At 47.6% G+C, this 15,379-nt stretch overlaps 2 protein-coding genes across 3 annotated transcripts in view; one reads left to right on the top strand and one right to left on the bottom strand.

The window, feature by feature from the left end:
* exoc2 (exocyst complex component 2) overlaps positions 1-10,612 on the top strand; it is a 32,840-nt gene extending 22,228 nt beyond the window's left edge. For both annotated transcript variants that reach the window (XM_088426450.1, XM_088426449.1), the window contains exons 11-28: positions 65-183; positions 1,078-1,191; positions 1,568-1,692; positions 1,805-1,873; positions 1,936-2,093; positions 2,890-3,011; positions 3,911-3,972; positions 4,597-4,677; positions 5,231-5,290; positions 5,369-5,430; positions 5,529-5,595; positions 6,943-7,059; positions 7,750-7,891; positions 8,520-8,575; positions 8,656-8,778; positions 8,848-8,909; positions 9,704-9,763; positions 9,852-10,612. In XM_088426450.1, coding sequence (XP_088282576.1) covers positions 65-183; positions 1,078-1,191; positions 1,568-1,692; positions 1,805-1,873; positions 1,936-2,093; positions 2,890-3,011; positions 3,911-3,972; positions 4,597-4,677; positions 5,231-5,290; positions 5,369-5,430; positions 5,529-5,595; positions 6,943-7,059; positions 7,750-7,891; positions 8,520-8,575; positions 8,656-8,778; positions 8,848-8,909; positions 9,704-9,763; positions 9,852-9,945 — 1,693 coding nt within the window. In that variant the 3' untranslated portion in view covers positions 9,946-10,612. The remainder of the gene's footprint in view (positions 1-64; positions 184-1,077; positions 1,192-1,567; positions 1,693-1,804; positions 1,874-1,935; positions 2,094-2,889; positions 3,012-3,910; positions 3,973-4,596; positions 4,678-5,230; positions 5,291-5,368; positions 5,431-5,528; positions 5,596-6,942; positions 7,060-7,749; positions 7,892-8,519; positions 8,576-8,655; positions 8,779-8,847; positions 8,910-9,703; positions 9,764-9,851) is intronic.
* Positions 10,613-11,160: 548 nt separating this feature from the next.
* On the bottom strand, positions 11,161-15,307 carry irf4b (interferon regulatory factor 4b). Its single transcript, XM_088425828.1, has 7 exons — positions 15,086-15,307; positions 14,192-14,378; positions 13,132-13,202; positions 12,873-12,969; positions 12,689-12,784; positions 12,149-12,348; positions 11,161-12,087 (listed from the first exon to the last, which is right to left on the bottom strand). The coding sequence occupies exons 1-7, from the start codon at positions 15,305-15,307 to the stop codon at positions 11,857-11,859; spliced, it is 1,104 nt and encodes a 367-aa protein (XP_088281954.1). The 3' UTR covers positions 11,161-11,856.
* Between the last annotated feature and the right edge of the window lie 72 nt (positions 15,308-15,379).

Consider the following 15,379-nt stretch of genomic DNA (forward strand, 5'->3'; position numbering starts at 1 on the left):
GCCGATGAAATTGAATGAGGTGCATGTTCTTTTTTTTTTTTTTTTTTTTTGCCCCCGGGTGAAGGTACCTGTCTGACCTGCACGCGCCAGGCGACCCCGCGTGGCAGTGCATCTACGCTCAGCACAAATGGATCCTGCAGCTCATGCAAGACTGCAGGGACGAGTTTGTCTCCGATCAGAGAGGTAACTAAAAAAACAAACAAATTTTGGCTCTGACCACTCGCCCTGGGTCTCCGTTCTCCGCTCCGTCGTCACCCTCCCTTCCCCACCTCAAGGCCGGCGTATTTATTTTTTCTTGAGCGTATAAATTAGATCAAGCGAGCGGATTTGGCTTTCGGGGCTCGGCGCGTGCGGTCTAGCTCGTATAAATTGGGGGATTGAAGCAATTAGCCTTGAACCAAAACAGCAGGCGCAAAAACGTACCTTGAAATTGTCCAGAGAGGACAGCAATTCACACATATTTGCAAACGGCGGGAATCCAAGTCCAAAACAAGCACCACACAAGGACTTTGGATTCATTTTGCTCGTGAGGAGAACGTGCAAGAAGATGTATTCCCTTTCGCACTGGGAACGCACTTGTCAAGTTTTTAGCAATTAGAATGGCCCTAGTTACATATATATATATATATATATATATATATATATATATATATATATATATATATATATATATATATATATATATAAAATGAAATAGGGATAGTGGTAGAAGTACTCAACTCATGAGTAATCAATACCTATTACCGATACTGCTAAGATGTATGATATACACCCCCCCCAAAAAAAACAAAAGTTTCCATCTATTTAACCGTGTTTTCTGTAATCATAAAATGCTGTTTTCAGCTGCTACCTATGTATATGTTGGTGGCAGTAACAAAGCATGTTGATTGGTTATTTGGAGTTGTCCATCACTGTGCTTTTAAGCTAGTCGCTGAGGGCCTCCATCAAGGATGAAGCCCACACAGCTCTTTGTTGCCATCTGGCGGCCGTATCAAGGAAGAAAACAAAAAGGCGGGATTCCCCCGGCCTCCCGCCATTTCGGAGGAACGCGCTCATTCGAGTCCCTTTTTCTCTCAGCGGGCGTCGGGGGCGCGGACGGCGAGGGGGACGGGCGTCCGTCGGCCCCGGGCCGGCCGGGCCCCGCCTCGTCTTTGAAGAGAGGGGGCGGCCTGCAGATGACGCGGCCCGGCAGTGAGTAGCGCGTTTTTCTTCCTCGTTACAAGTGCTCGGAAACGATCGAAATAAGTCGATCTTCAGATATGGCTGTAGAATCGTTTTCATTAAGATTAAAATTTAAAAAAAGGATTTTAAATGGTCAATTTCATGCAGTTGTGAGTAAGTCTTGCACATAAAGGCAGAGATTTTGTTGAATATCTCAGAGTGAATGCATTACCGCGCATTTTTTGTTCATTATTCAACAAAATTGTATACACTCTAAAAAGCGTTTTCTGTGTCCGAAGGGGACCGACAGCTATTTGAATTCATTTAAATGCAACATTGAAATAATAGACGCAGCGCGTGATTGGGATGGGTTGTTTGATGGTAGTTTGGCATCCGCCTTTTTCAGATTGGTGCTTGGAAACCCCTCGGCAGGTGCAGTTTGTGGAAAAGCTTTCCGACGTGGTGATTGGCCAGCTGCCCAACTTCTGGAAGCTTTGGATCTCCTACGTCAACGGCAGTCTTTTTAGTGAAGTGAGGAACCCGTTGGAGTAAACCTATCGCGTGTATAAAAAGACGCCGCGTAAAAACGTTTTTATGAGCAAATGAGAATTTGGTTAAGCTCTCCTCATCTCCTCCCGCGCAGACCGGAGAGAAATCTGGACAAGCGGAAAAATCCAAGAAGAACGCACGGCAAAGACAGAACGACTTTAAGGTGCGTGCTATTTTAGCCGGCTTGGGAACACGCGGCGCCCTAAACGTGTCGGCCGTGTGTAGAAAATGATCGAGGAGCTGACCAGCCGCTTGGTGAAGCTGGTCCGCGGCGCGCTCCTCCCCGCCACGCTGCCGCAAGGCGAGCAAAGTGTGTACGGAGGTTGGGAGAGCAAGGCGGAAGTTCCGGGGCCCTGGCTCACGCCAATCATTCACACTGTCAGGTGAGGAAACGCCACAATTGAAAAAAAAAAACAACTCCTTCAATCCCAAAGATGTCTTTTTATGTCTGTGTTTTTCAAGGTACGCCGTTAGCTTCCTTTAGTTGCTTGTTCATTTAGTAACCGCCAATTTTAGACCCCATTCTAGAAAATACAGCGGGCCCCCGGTGCACGACGTCCCCACCTTACGATTTTTCACCTTCCTACCTTTTTGTCCCTCTTTACGCCATTTATTTCGGCTTACGCCGCATCCAACGTGACGTCCGTGTGCGTGCGTGACCCCATGTCGGACGTGTTCGGGCCCATTGACCGCTTACGTCACCAGAACGCCGGTTCGCTGACGGCCGGCGTCACCATTCAAAAGGCTCAAGACCGGATCTGGCGCGAGTGCTTAAAAGATGTTTTTTATTGTGCGTTTTACCGCTTAATTCACGCTTGAACGGGTTAACCGCGGCGCTCAAGATTGCTAGTGATGTTCAAGACAGAAGTAAGAAGATGATTTATTTGGAAGCGAAGCTGGAGATGATCAGGAAATACCAAAGGCGAGGCGAGGCCTATATTATATTTAAGTAGCTCTTACTATACTATTTTGAATATGTATACACAATTTTGCTGCTTTAACCTGGGGGTTTACACGCATCAGCTATGTAACATGGGTTTGGACGTCCAATTGGCCTCACGAGCCCAACCCCCGAACAGATTCATCTGGTAAACCGGGGGCCCGCGATATAAGTACTCGGCTCGAAAAACGCGTCCCCGGGACGGAAGGAGTCGATGAGCCGGTGGTATTGTCCCGCAGGGATTGTTCCGAAGCCTTGTGCGCCATGGAGATCCCCAACGACCTGCTGCAGGTCATCCAGGATCTGCTGCTGGACCTGCGGGTCCACTGCCTGGTGGTGACGCTGCTGCACACCGCCGACGGTGAGACACGCAAAACTTCAAAATGGCCCTTTTCTTCGCATCGCGTCACCGTTTTCAGGGAAGAAATAAAGCCCGCAAACATCTCACTCCCTAAAATGGTTTTATATGTACTGGTTTAGAAGCTAAGCAGTATTTTGACCGTTTTAGGTGTTTGTTTTTTTTTTTTTGCCAGATTATTTTGGCGAAATTTTAGCACACACTTGCTAGTGTTGAACTTTGACATGTCGGCAACATCAGGGTGAAATTTCAGCTCCCTAGTGTCAGTCAATGAAATCCACGAAGTAGAGATTGAACAACACCCCCCCCCCCCCCACACACACACACACACACACACAAATACACAAAATTGATACTTTGTTCCAATTTAGGAGGAAAATTATCAAGAAAAATAATGAGGTCAACTTGCAGTTGAATCTACAAAAAAGTTCTCTATGTTCCTTTTATTCGTTTGTTATGTTGAAAAGAAAAATGAATCCCATATTTTTGGACTTTGTGTTTTTCCTGTAATATAAATAAATGTACCACCTGCACCACCTAGTGCCTTAGAAGCGGAATTACACTACCAAGTGCAAATTCAAAGTTGCTTTCACCACCCTCTCTTTGAGAAGGAGTCGTTTTACTTTTTGGGTGATTGATGTGAAAGCGCCCTTACATTGTAAAATAAAGTCCAAATAATAGAGGAAGATGTTTTGTTTTTTTACGCTAGCGCTTAGTTTGACTTTTGTTTTTTTGACATTGCGTTATTTGTGAGAATCCCCTCGCCCCACCCGCTCGCTGGGGAACTCATACAAATCGGCCAATGTTCGTCCAAAAATTGTCATTGTTATTTTATTTATTTTACTATTTATTATTCTTATTAAGAAGGACTGAAAAACAAAAAGTAACAAAGTTTTTTTCAGATGTGAGGAGTCTGGCTGAGAAGGAAGACTGGCAGGTGGATAACGAGGGCCTCACTCGCCTGGTAAACACATTTTTATTCATGTGTATATTTATTTCATTCAAGCATTTTTTCTTTAAATTGAGGGAAAAAAAACATTCTAGTTGTGAGCTCATTCAATCCCAAAGATGTCTTTTTTTAAGAGTCGACACATTCCATCCCATTTATATTTTTTTTCAAAAGTTGAAGTAATCAATTACTTAGTAATTGTACAGTAAATGAGTCCTTTAGATATCAGTACCGAATGTAATGAATTACTTTAGTACTAAATAATACAAAATAATTATTGTAGAACTAAGCTACCTAAAGTCATCGACTTTATTTTTTAATTTAATTACCTAAAGTAATGGATAGCTCTAGTACCTAATCACCCCATGTAACTTGTAACTTTAACACTTAATTGATGAAGTATCAGCCAATCTGTCCTATTCTTTTAGCAAATGTTTGAAAAGCTATAAACGCGTACCTAGATTTGAATAAACACTCATTTCAAATAAAGAAATACACATCCAGTATAGTAGAGAGGGTTGGGGTGAGCCCAAGCCAGAGCTGCCTGTTCGCTTATTGCTTTGCATTTAGCCGATTGACCCCCCCCCCCCAATGATTTGTGAGTGTGTTTCAATGTGTTTTTGATTTGAATTTTCTCAGCCGTCGCAGTTCGAACAGCGCGTGGTCCAGATGCTGCAGTCGCTCAAAGAGCCTCTGGAGATCAAAGCGGGAGAGATCAACGTAAGATCCCGGCCGCACAAACGTTTGCCGTAATCTTACGTAATTCATGCTTGCCCCCCCCCAAACCGCTTGAACTTCCTTTTTGCGATTTGCCACTTGAACTTTTCATCCGTTTTGTTGACATTCATTCAGTGGCTGCAACACGGATTTTAGACCAGTGCTTGTCAACTTTTTTTCTTTTTTGATGTTTTTTTCAGTCAAACAAAAGCATTTTTAGGTTAAAACCAAAAGTTTTCATCCAAAATGCCGTGCCATCTTTCTCTTCTTTATTCAACTTTGAAACTTAGCAAAAAGTCATCCGCCATTTTACAAAGGAGTCATGAATCGAGCGCTAAGTTGCTCTTGTTCCACTTTGTTTGCTCTTAATTTGGAAAGCTGAATGTCCCGCCACAGCATCAAAAAGCATTCGATTCACTGATTACCGTTATCTGACCGCGATCCGCAAGCCTAACCCGCAAAACTACGATTGGAAGCACGTCCCGCTCTCCCGACTCAAATTCCGATTCCACGACGGGCCTTTTTCAGTAGCAAATGTTGGGTGGCGTTTTTCCAGATACTCCAGCTGGATCAAGTTCAAGACCAAGCCACAGAACTCTGCGTGAGCATCATGAAGGTAGGTAACGTTGCGCGCTACCTGCAACGGGGTACCCAATGAAACGTTGACATCTCCTTCCCTAACGTGTCCGTTTAGGTGTTTATCCGCCGCCTGGAAGAGCTGAGCGCCAACAGAGATGCGGATGTGTCCACGTCTCAGTAAGTACCGGCAAAACACTTTGCGCTCCGTGTGATGCGTACGCAATGGATGAGTTATGGCGATTATGCGTGCTTTTATGTATTTTTTTTTTTTTTAGCATTCCCATGGATCTGCAATCTTCAGATGGCTTTGACAGCATGCGGGAGAGCTCCGCCCCAACACCCGTAAGCGGAATGTTGTTGTTGACATTTTCAAACCTCGCCGTGCCAATCCTCGGTCCGTTATTTTGCATTTGCGAACCCGCGGACCGCGTCGGGGTCAGCTCGGCTCGACGCCGAAACCGCACGCACGTATGGCCCGTTCAAACGCGGCCGCCCGATATTTCAAGCCTATCCGGATAAAAGCCTTCGAACTTTAAAAACTTACCATAATAATGATAACAAGGACAACTGTAATATTAATCGTCATGGTAATAGTTGCTCACTACTAGTATTATATACTGTATTATAAATAGTAGGTTGTTATATCCAATTAAATGTCATTGAAATAAACATACATGCATAAAAATCCTTTGAATAAAATGAGTTTAATTTATTATTCCTCGTTTTTATTATATATCATTATATAGTACTGAATATCATCGAATGTCATTTCTATCCGATTAAAAATATAAATAAAAGTAAAATAACAGAAATAGTTTTGAATGAAAATAATTCAACGGATCTATGACATTTATGTACATTTTGACTATATTATCATTCATAATGCGTATTACATATCTATATTTTCTATATTATGTATGTTATGTATTATGCCATCATGCATATATTATATATCATTTACTGTCGTTTTGATCAAATTAATCTTATCAATTAAAAGTCAAATAATATCAATTGATTTGAATGAAATTAATTCAACAGATCAATGACATGTATTTCATTTTGAAATGATCATTCATAGCTGTCCCTCAGAGGAAAAAGTTTGGACAGCCCCGCTCTAAAGACCGCAAAATATTATCAAGTGATTTTGCGCTCGCGGACGAGAAGCAAAGACGTCCTCCTTTCCCGTAAGGCCTGGACTTTCTGTCAACGGCGGGCGCGGGAGAGGAGGAGGACAGCCCACCTATCGTACGTACGCACATGCGCGCTTCTGGTAAAAGGATGTGGGCGAGCCAAGCGCGCGCGCGCGGGATTTCCCCGGCCCAAATAGCGAAGCGTCTCACTTAACAACGTGCCCGGCGTGTTGACGACGACGAAGCCCGTCGGGGAAAATGAAAATAGAAAAAGTGAAGCGGACTCGAGGTTGATCCCTGAGGAACTGCTCACAGCTGAAGGAGTGTACGTTGTTTGTACGCTTTAAAAGAGCAGTGCTTGCGTAGGAACTTTGAAACACCCAAACTAAAAAAAAAAAAGGTAACCCTTGAGAAAATAAAGTCAAATATACATCCTTTTTTTTTTTTTAAAACTGGCCTTTAACCTGTTGCTTGAGCAGGCAGAATCTATTTTGTATTTGGGCTCGCCCGAGCGGTCCTGAGCAGTAGCGCTTCCCGTAATTGTGACATGTGTTTGTAGGAGCAACGCTTGCTCATGGTTTTGAGTAACTGCCAGTACCTGGAGAGACACACCTTCCTCAACCTGGCCCATCACTTGGAGAAACACGGCCTGACGGGCAGCGAGAAGATCACGCGGGTGGGTGGGAACCTCGTAGTCGCGCTTTCACACGCCACCGCCACCTTTGCCGCAAATGACTCATCTGCTTCTACTTGCAAGAATCCGCAAACCGCTTTTAAATCTACCAAACAATTTGTTTGAAGGCTTTTGGTTGCAATTTGATTTCAAAAATTCACTTGAATATTGGATTGAATCAACGATATTCTTTGAAACTCTCGATTGGTCTTGGCATGATCTAAACATGTAATCAAGAGATGGGTTTTTTTTTTCCCCATTCTGCAGATCTACTTTCCACAAATCACCTTCATTTTTCATTTCCGATTGAGAAATGCGGCTGACTTATCTGATTGTTTTGTTGGCATTCCCTCGAACGCAACTCCATCGATTGGATGCATGATGCAAGTGCAGCCACTACTGTAGCTACTTTTTTTTTCCTCCAAAATCATCTTTTCATCTTTAACTCTTGTCAGAAAATGGCGTCACACGGGACAACGCACATGTGTATAGGCCTTGCACGCAGCGTTATACCGAAAAGTCGCTTGCCGACCGGTTGCTTCCTGTTCCGATCCATTTGCTCTTCTTTTGAAAAGGAAAAGGGGTCGTTTATTCTATGCCATTTGCCAAAACGTGTAGGAAACGCTGTTGAAATGTCACGTAGCCCAATTCGAGCATTTGGTAACCTTTGCAATGCCGCCGCGCGCCCCGCAGGTGAGCGTAGCGGCCGTCCGACAACTGGAAGCCAAAGTTTTCGAGGCTTACGTGGAGAGGAGGGCCGACCCCATCGCCGGCTCCCTGGAGCCGGGGATCTACGCCGGCTACTTCGACTGGAGGGACTGTCCCGCTCCCACGGGTACGTCATAAGAACGGCTGCGGGAACCGTACGCTGGTGGGGGATTCCCCCCCGAAAGTCAGCTCGCCGACCCGCTTGGGGGGGGTGACTCCGCGTAAAGTACGGCTCGCGGAGCTTGCCGGAAGAAAGCGACCTTGCCGCGGTTGTGCGCGTTCCTGTACGGCTTTCCGTGGCCCCCGGGATCCTCGCCGTTTAATATTATGACCCTATATATATATACAAACATCTCCGTTTGAAATGTCAAGTGTCGTCCGGTCAAAGTTGCTCTTTAAATGTTGAAGGTTGCCAGGGTCAGGCAACCCGTGGTGACCGTTAACACACACACGCGCACACACACTGATGAAAAGCTGCCGGCACATATGGGGGAGACAACGCTGAATGATTTTGGACCTTGTTCCCCTCGGGTGTGAAAGAGGAACGTTTTGGAATTGCAGACCGCAATGGTAGGATGTGATACTTTCGCTTGTTGCGCGCATGGGTCAAAGTCAGCTTGGTTGGCACCAAGCTTCAAAAAGGCCCTCCAATATAAAAAGAGAAAGAGAGATACAGTAGATGTATACAACCATGGAACTGCACCGGGACAAGTTCATTCTGAGAATGTATCCAATGCAATTGCGTGTGTGTTCAGGGGTGAGGAGCTACCTAAAGGAAGCCCTGGTGAACATCATCGCCGTGCACGCTGAGGTAAGGCGCCCGCCGATTGTTTAGCCCGCATGATGTTTGTTTGATCTTTCCGCCTTCCCTCCCGCCCGCCCGCCCGCCAGGTGTTTACCATCTCCAAGGACTTGGTTCCTTGCGTGTTGTCCAGGATCCTGTCGGCGGTGGCGGACGAGATGTGTCGCCTGATGCAGTGCGTGTCGTCCTTCAGCAAAAACGGCGCCCTGCAGGTATCGCGGGCCGGCGCCACTCATAAGTCGCGACCTCCTCCTCGGAGTAACGCCTCGGACCTTTCCCAGGCTCGACTGGAAGTGTGCGCCATGCGAGACGCCGTGGCGGCCTACCTGAACGCCGAGAGCACGTGAGTGCGGGCGAAAGCGGCCCCGTTTCCGTTCCTCGGCGGCTTCCGTCAAAGGAAGTGAAAGCCATCCGCCCCTGCGATAAGCGCTTGAATTTTCTGGTTGGGTTTGATGCTTTCCTCACGATTTGCCCGTCTGTGACACATCGATGATTGATTTCCATTGACCTTCCCGACATCATTTGAACCAAAACCTGGATTTTCCAGTGACTGCAAATGCAGAAAGCCAATATTATTCTTTCCGAAAAATCTTGTACATATGGAACAGACGGTTCGTAACTAGCAACAGTAGCAAATAGTTATGGTGGCAAGCGTTCGCACGATGCGTTTGCGCCGTACGGGACGTATGGTTTGTCCTCGGTATATACGGATGGTTCCTCGGCGTATAAGATTTGTTCTTTCGGCATGTACGGTTCATACGTCGCTACGGTTTGCAACCGTGCGGATGTTTGGTATGGCGCATACGTTTCAAACGGGTTTTTTGTACGTACGCTACTTACAGTTAGTTCATTAGCTCGTCCGAGTCACATTTTTGGTTTGTACGGTCGATTCGTAGCTGCGCTTCGTCGGTCCGGTTTGTGCATACGATCCCTCCGGTTTTCGCTTATGGAAAACTACGTATGATCTGTCGGTGGTTTTCGCGTCATATGTTGGCCATTTACAGCTAGTCCTTACGTATCTAAGTTTGATGCTATGGGTGACATAGCATTCGCGAGCCACCACTCGGAATACGCGATTCTCTTTGGTCCTTGCTTTGAGCGGAGAATGATTCGGACCCGTGTGTTCTTTTGTTCCAGCGACAGCTTTAAAATGGCTTTGGAGGCCCTTCCTCAACTACACGGCGCATCGGAGAAAAAGTGAGTGCGCTTCCGCGCGGTTTCCATACTGTGATCATGAGAATATTTTGTGAGAGAGGACTTGTGTGTGTGTGCGCCCTTGTGTCAGGTTGCTGGAGGAACTGTTGAATAAGTTTAAAAGCGGCATGCGCCTCCAGCTCACCTGCTTCCAGCCGGCTTACGTCCAGCCTTTGAAGAGATAAGCGCCACCCGCTCTGCCTTTCTTTCTCATCTTTGCGCATTTCTCCAGACAAGCGGTCGCGCGCGTGTCACTTTCATTTTCGACTTGACGAACCGCAGCTGCAAACTACGCTCCTTTCCCAAACCCAAATGAATTTGCGGTTAGCGCCATCGACGGTGGCTACGCAAATGCGCGAAGCCGGCCCGGTGCGCCGCTGTCATGTTGACACGTTGTCCCCCAAAAAGGTGAGAAAGTCCACCTGAATTTATGCGCGGCTCCATCTTGTTCTAAAAACAATTCGGCGTATCAAATATCGCGGAGTTGCCCGCCCCTGGCAGAAAACGTCTGCTATAAATGCTGTGCTCCAAACACAATTTCCTTGCCTAGTTGATGACAATGACAAATAAAGCGCTGGCCGCATTTGGAGCTTTGACAAAAAAAGTCAAGAAAGAAAAAAGGGCTACATTTCCAAATGGGAATTTTCTGCAATTTTCTTGAATATACACAACATATTGAAAGAGTAGATGTCCATTTGATATGAACGGCACGTTGAAAAGAATGTCTTTTGTTGTGGATGCTCTGATAAAGAATAAGCCCGACTGAGGAGTTTTGTCATCCAGGCCACCCCGCTGAAAACGCCCCCGCGTCATTGAAAAAGTCCAATAAATTTGATCGACGTTCCACTGGTACCGTATTTCTTTCATGTGTTTTCACTTGACCCCAACAGAGTGCATTTCTTTCTATCCGTTTATGAGGAAATTCACACCAAAACCTGTCATATTTTTAGCGCGTACCGTTGTCGTATAACACCGTTTCAAGATAGAAATGCCTTAGGCCTGGTATGCAAAAATATATATATATAATATATATAATATATATATATATATATATATATATATACTGTATATCTGAATTGAATCCAAAATTCACACCCCGAAATGTATGTCTGGTTTCATTATTCGCACAGTTGACCTTTAAAGTGCATTTGAATAGCACAAAATGAACTGAGTCAGTCTCGACCTTGTTTCAAGAAAAGGCGGTCGTGGTTGGAAACTGAGAAAAGAAAAAAAAAAACGGCCAAATGCAAACGGCGCTCCAACGGAAATCACGTCTTTTACTCAGGCGGTTTCTGTAAGCGTTGCGATCGGTCAAGCGGAAATGCTCGGTCTGGCCTTTCTTGGCGGATGTCACTTTTGTCATTCATATTCATGAAATGAAAACCAAGGGAGACGGCAGCTGGATTGCGTCACATTTTATTGCATTTGCTTCACGTACAGCGCCTTTTTTGTTGTTGCTGTTTTTGCAGCCTGATCGTAACGTTCCGACGACAAATATGTACATTTATGTATTAGGCGACAATATATCGTACGACAAACTGAATGGTGTCCAGCTATCGAGTGTGGGAACGAATATGGAAAAACAACAGCGGCCGTAGAGGCGACCAGACAGGCCGAAGAAGATTTGGAAGAGGAACTTTGACGCGCGCATGTAAAGCGTGCACTTTGGTCACCTGCAAAGGTTTGTAAAAACAGGAACATTCAGCAACACGCGCATAGAAAGGGGCAAACGGGGGAAACTTCAAGGCGGGACCTGCCATTTTGAAATCAAATTCATATTAGCCCTAATGGGAACGGGTGATTTTTCTTTTCAAATCGAGCGCAAATCAAATGGAACAGGAAGCGTTTTCTTCTTTTGCCCGATTGTGTTCAGGCTCCTCAGCACGTATGCCTCCCAATGGCAACAGGGGATTTTTTTTTTCCTTTTCAAATCAAGAGCGAGTCAAATGGAACATGAAGCAACTTGCGGCTAACTTGTGTTCCTAGGGGCTCCTCGTTCCTTATCGTCGTACGTTTGTTGCCACGTTGAGTGAAACCGTATGAGATGACGTTTTTGACAAAAGCCCAAAGTTGATAAGACGCGCCGGCGCGGCTCTCTAAGGGGAAAAATGCGTCCCGAGGATCTGCCGCTCATCCCAAAGGCCGGCGTCCCAAAGGTCGGAGTGCGCGCCAAGCCGCTCGGGCCACCGGCGCGGGCCGCGATGCTGCGCCAGGGCCCCGTGGCAGCGGTCCGGCGGGCCCGGGTGTTCCGGCTGGCGCTCGCGGTACGGGTGGCCGCCCGCTCGCTGGGCGCGGTACGACGGCTGCCCGGCCGTCAAAGGCTCCGCCTAAGACAAGGTCGCGTGTAAATATGCGTATATAAAGACGATGGCGCGCAATTTTCCATACGCGGTGTGCCAAATCCATTCTTCTCCAGCACAGCGCCCCTCCCTCCAAGGAGTCGGCGGCGGCGGGCGGCGGCACCACGTCGCGGCGCCACGGGCCCGTGTCCTGCGGGGACGGGGTCATGTGGCACCCTTGGGGGCCGAAGCCGGTCACCTCCCCCACCGGGGCGTCCCGAAAATACACCCGCACGCGCGGACGCCCGTCTGCAAAGTCAAAAGTTTCAAAGGTCAAAAGGTTAGCTCGCCCTTTCCTTTTTTGACTGGCAAACTCTAGGGTTAGGCTTGGGGACATCAGAAACTTGGCAGCGTCCTCTCCCTTTTGAATAAGAGTCCTGAAGAGACATGGATTCAGTCCGCCGGCTTCTTTGATGGAAATTAATCCGTGTATATCGCTAACGGGAGCTGCTGTTAGCCGCCAACACTTGGAGGACGCGCGCGCACGCGCATGCTTTGGCCTACGTTTTGGTGAAAAAAATGTGTCTTGCACTTCAAATAATTAGGCTGGAAAGTCATCTTATCCTATGATAATGCAAACGGCAGGGACCTGGGAGCGCCTCGACCGATCCGACGGCGCCCTCCGGACCCAAAGGCGACGGCCGAGCGTCCGTGTAAGAATGAATGGAGGCTCTCAGCTGGTATCCTGCGCGCGCACACACACACACACACACACACACACACACACACACACGTTGCTTCGGCCGCTTGGCCAAAACGCTCGGTCGCCATACCGTTATCCGGGCCCGGCCAGGACGGGCCTCGGGGGGAGCGCGGGCTCGGACTCTGCTCCGAGTCCCGCCGGCCGCACTCGGGAGGCCACGCGTACCGCTGCGAGGACACGCCACATGCGCGTCAGCGGTAAGCGCCGCCAAGCGCTTGTGATATTTTTCAGTCCCCTAGATGGCGCCGTCGCTTTGAAGACAAACGCTAGATGTCGTCCGGAGGACTGGAAAAAACGGGACGAGCGCTGGTACTTTCCCGCCAGCTCACCTGAGTCGGGAGGCAAGGCCAATCGGCGAAGTGGCCCGCGGGACTCGGGGGGTCCTGGTCTTGTCCGGGCCCTGCGAGTCGGACGTCGACCTTTTTTTACACTTGACAAAATCATTCAATGCTTTATGCGCACTATTGGTCAAGTTTGGCAAGGTAAAAGCGGCACATTCCAATTTCTTATTGTTGGTCCGCTTTTTTGCTCTCTTCCCCTTGAAACTTTGCAGTTTTTTTAACTTTGCAAAATATACCCAAGACTGGAGTTTATGCGCGCTATTTGTCAAAGTTTTCCAATTTTACAATGTTTGGCCAATTATCCCCTTGAGTTTATTTTTGAAAGATTTTTTTGACTCTTTTTTTTTTTTTTTTTTTTTTTTTTTTTTCCCCCTTATATTTAGCACGGTTAGCTCGGTTAGCCCCTTGTTTTTTTTGTTGTCGTGATTTTGTTTTCTACTTAATCACATCTTTTTTTTCAGATTCTTTTCTTTAAATTGAGACTTTTTCCATTTCAAAAATTGACACTGAATGCAGTACCTGTCAAAGGTATGGCGAAACCCCTCCGTTAACTCATTCAATGCCAGCAGCGTTATTTTCCCGTTTTCTTCGGAGTCCAGACACTGACTCCCAGATAGAGCACTTAAGCATCCGGGATGGAACGTCTGGACTCTTAAAGGGACAACGTGTAAGACTGAGATAGCGGTAGGTGGCGCATTTAGCATTGTCCGTAGCTATAGGAAAGATGGCGGCCTCCCCCGCGTCGTATGGTTTGGCCGCAACTCGAGCTACCGTCAGACGTCAAACATACCGTCGATGGCTAAAAGCGCATTTATTTATTTGCAAGTTTTTCAAACGTCTAATTGTGGATCAAAAAACGGGTCGGTTGCCCGTCCAAATTGAGCGCCCTCTAGAGGACAATGATTTTGCCGCGACTGTGTGAAAACAGTCTGCAGGGGTCCCAAGCGGGCCACTGACTTTTCTTGGCGCCCTCTAGAGGAGCGAGCGCACGATGATTTTGCCGCGACTGCGTGAAAACAGTCTGCGGGGTCTGAAGGGGGCCACTGACTTTTCTTGGCGCCCTCGGGAAGCACGCGGTAGACTTTGTAGGGCTCGGAGATGTCCAGCTGGCTGCGCTTCGTCAACTCCTCGAAGTCGTTGCTCTTGTTGAGGGCGCAGCGTAGGCGCGTCTTCCAGGTGGGCGGGTCCGGCTTGTCCACGCCCTCGCGGTACTTGCCTTTGAACAGCGCCCAGGCCTGCGAAGCGCACAGGCAAAACTCACGCGGGACGGGACGGGACGCCGTCCGCGACGAAATGGCTCGGTGAAGCGCTTGTCCTATTTTTCATTCCTCTCGCGTGCAACTCGTAGCAGCCAGGGGGCCGCAGCGAGGAAAACCAAGAGGGACGGACCAATCGAAGCATGCTTGAACTTTCCATTTTTTGTCTTCCTTTCAATACCGTCCAAAACAGTACAAGCGCATTAGTAGTACATTACGACTACTATCTGCTCATTTACATACTCTGCCTTGGAAAATCACCTGGCGGGCCGGATCAAACCCGTCTGCGGGCCAGAAGCGACCCGCAAGTCCTATGTTTGACACCGCCTTGCTCCAGGTGGCCTTTTTCAAAGGCAAAGTTTTTGATTTGAGGAAGCCCTCTCCGCTGCGCTGGCCTGTACTTTGAAAGTACAGGCCATCACATCACAAAAAGTGCCATTTAAAAAAGGTCCAAAAGTATCACAAGTGAAGAAAAGAAGTTGTGTGTGATCTTTCTCGCTTTTCTATGCTTGAGATATATGGCTTATTGACTGGCAATCTATTAACAATGTTGTTTTCTCGTTAATCTTGTTTTTATGGACCCTATTTGTCATTTTCTGCGTCAATGTAAGCCCCCCCAAAGTGTTGTGTTCTATTTAAGCTTTGTTTTGTTTTGTTTTGTTTTTTTTTTTTGGGGGGGGGGGTACCTTGAAGAGCGCGGCGTCCTCGTCTCGGTTGTAGTCCTGCTTGCCGGCGTGCTTCCAGGGGATGCGGAAGACGCTCTTGTCGTCGGCGTCCCACACCAGGCCGGGGTAGCGGCCGCACTCCACCTGCTCGATCAGCCAGCGGCGGAGCTTGCCGTTGCCGTTGGCGTTTGCGTTGCCGTTGGCGTTTTCGTGGCCGCCGGCGGTTCCCGCTTCGGGATTCATCGCCGCGTGCGCGCGGCCCGAGGCGCGGCGCGGTTTAAATGCGGCGGGCAAGCGGGCGGGAGCCGAGGGGGC

The sequence above is a fragment of the Hippichthys cyanospilos genome, chromosome 10, assembly GCF_059441005.1.
Source record: "Hippichthys cyanospilos isolate Australia breed blue-spotted pipefish chromosome 10, RoL_Hcya_1.0, whole genome shotgun sequence".
NCBI classification, from domain to species: Eukaryota; Metazoa; Chordata; class Actinopteri; order Syngnathiformes; family Syngnathidae; genus Hippichthys; species Hippichthys cyanospilos.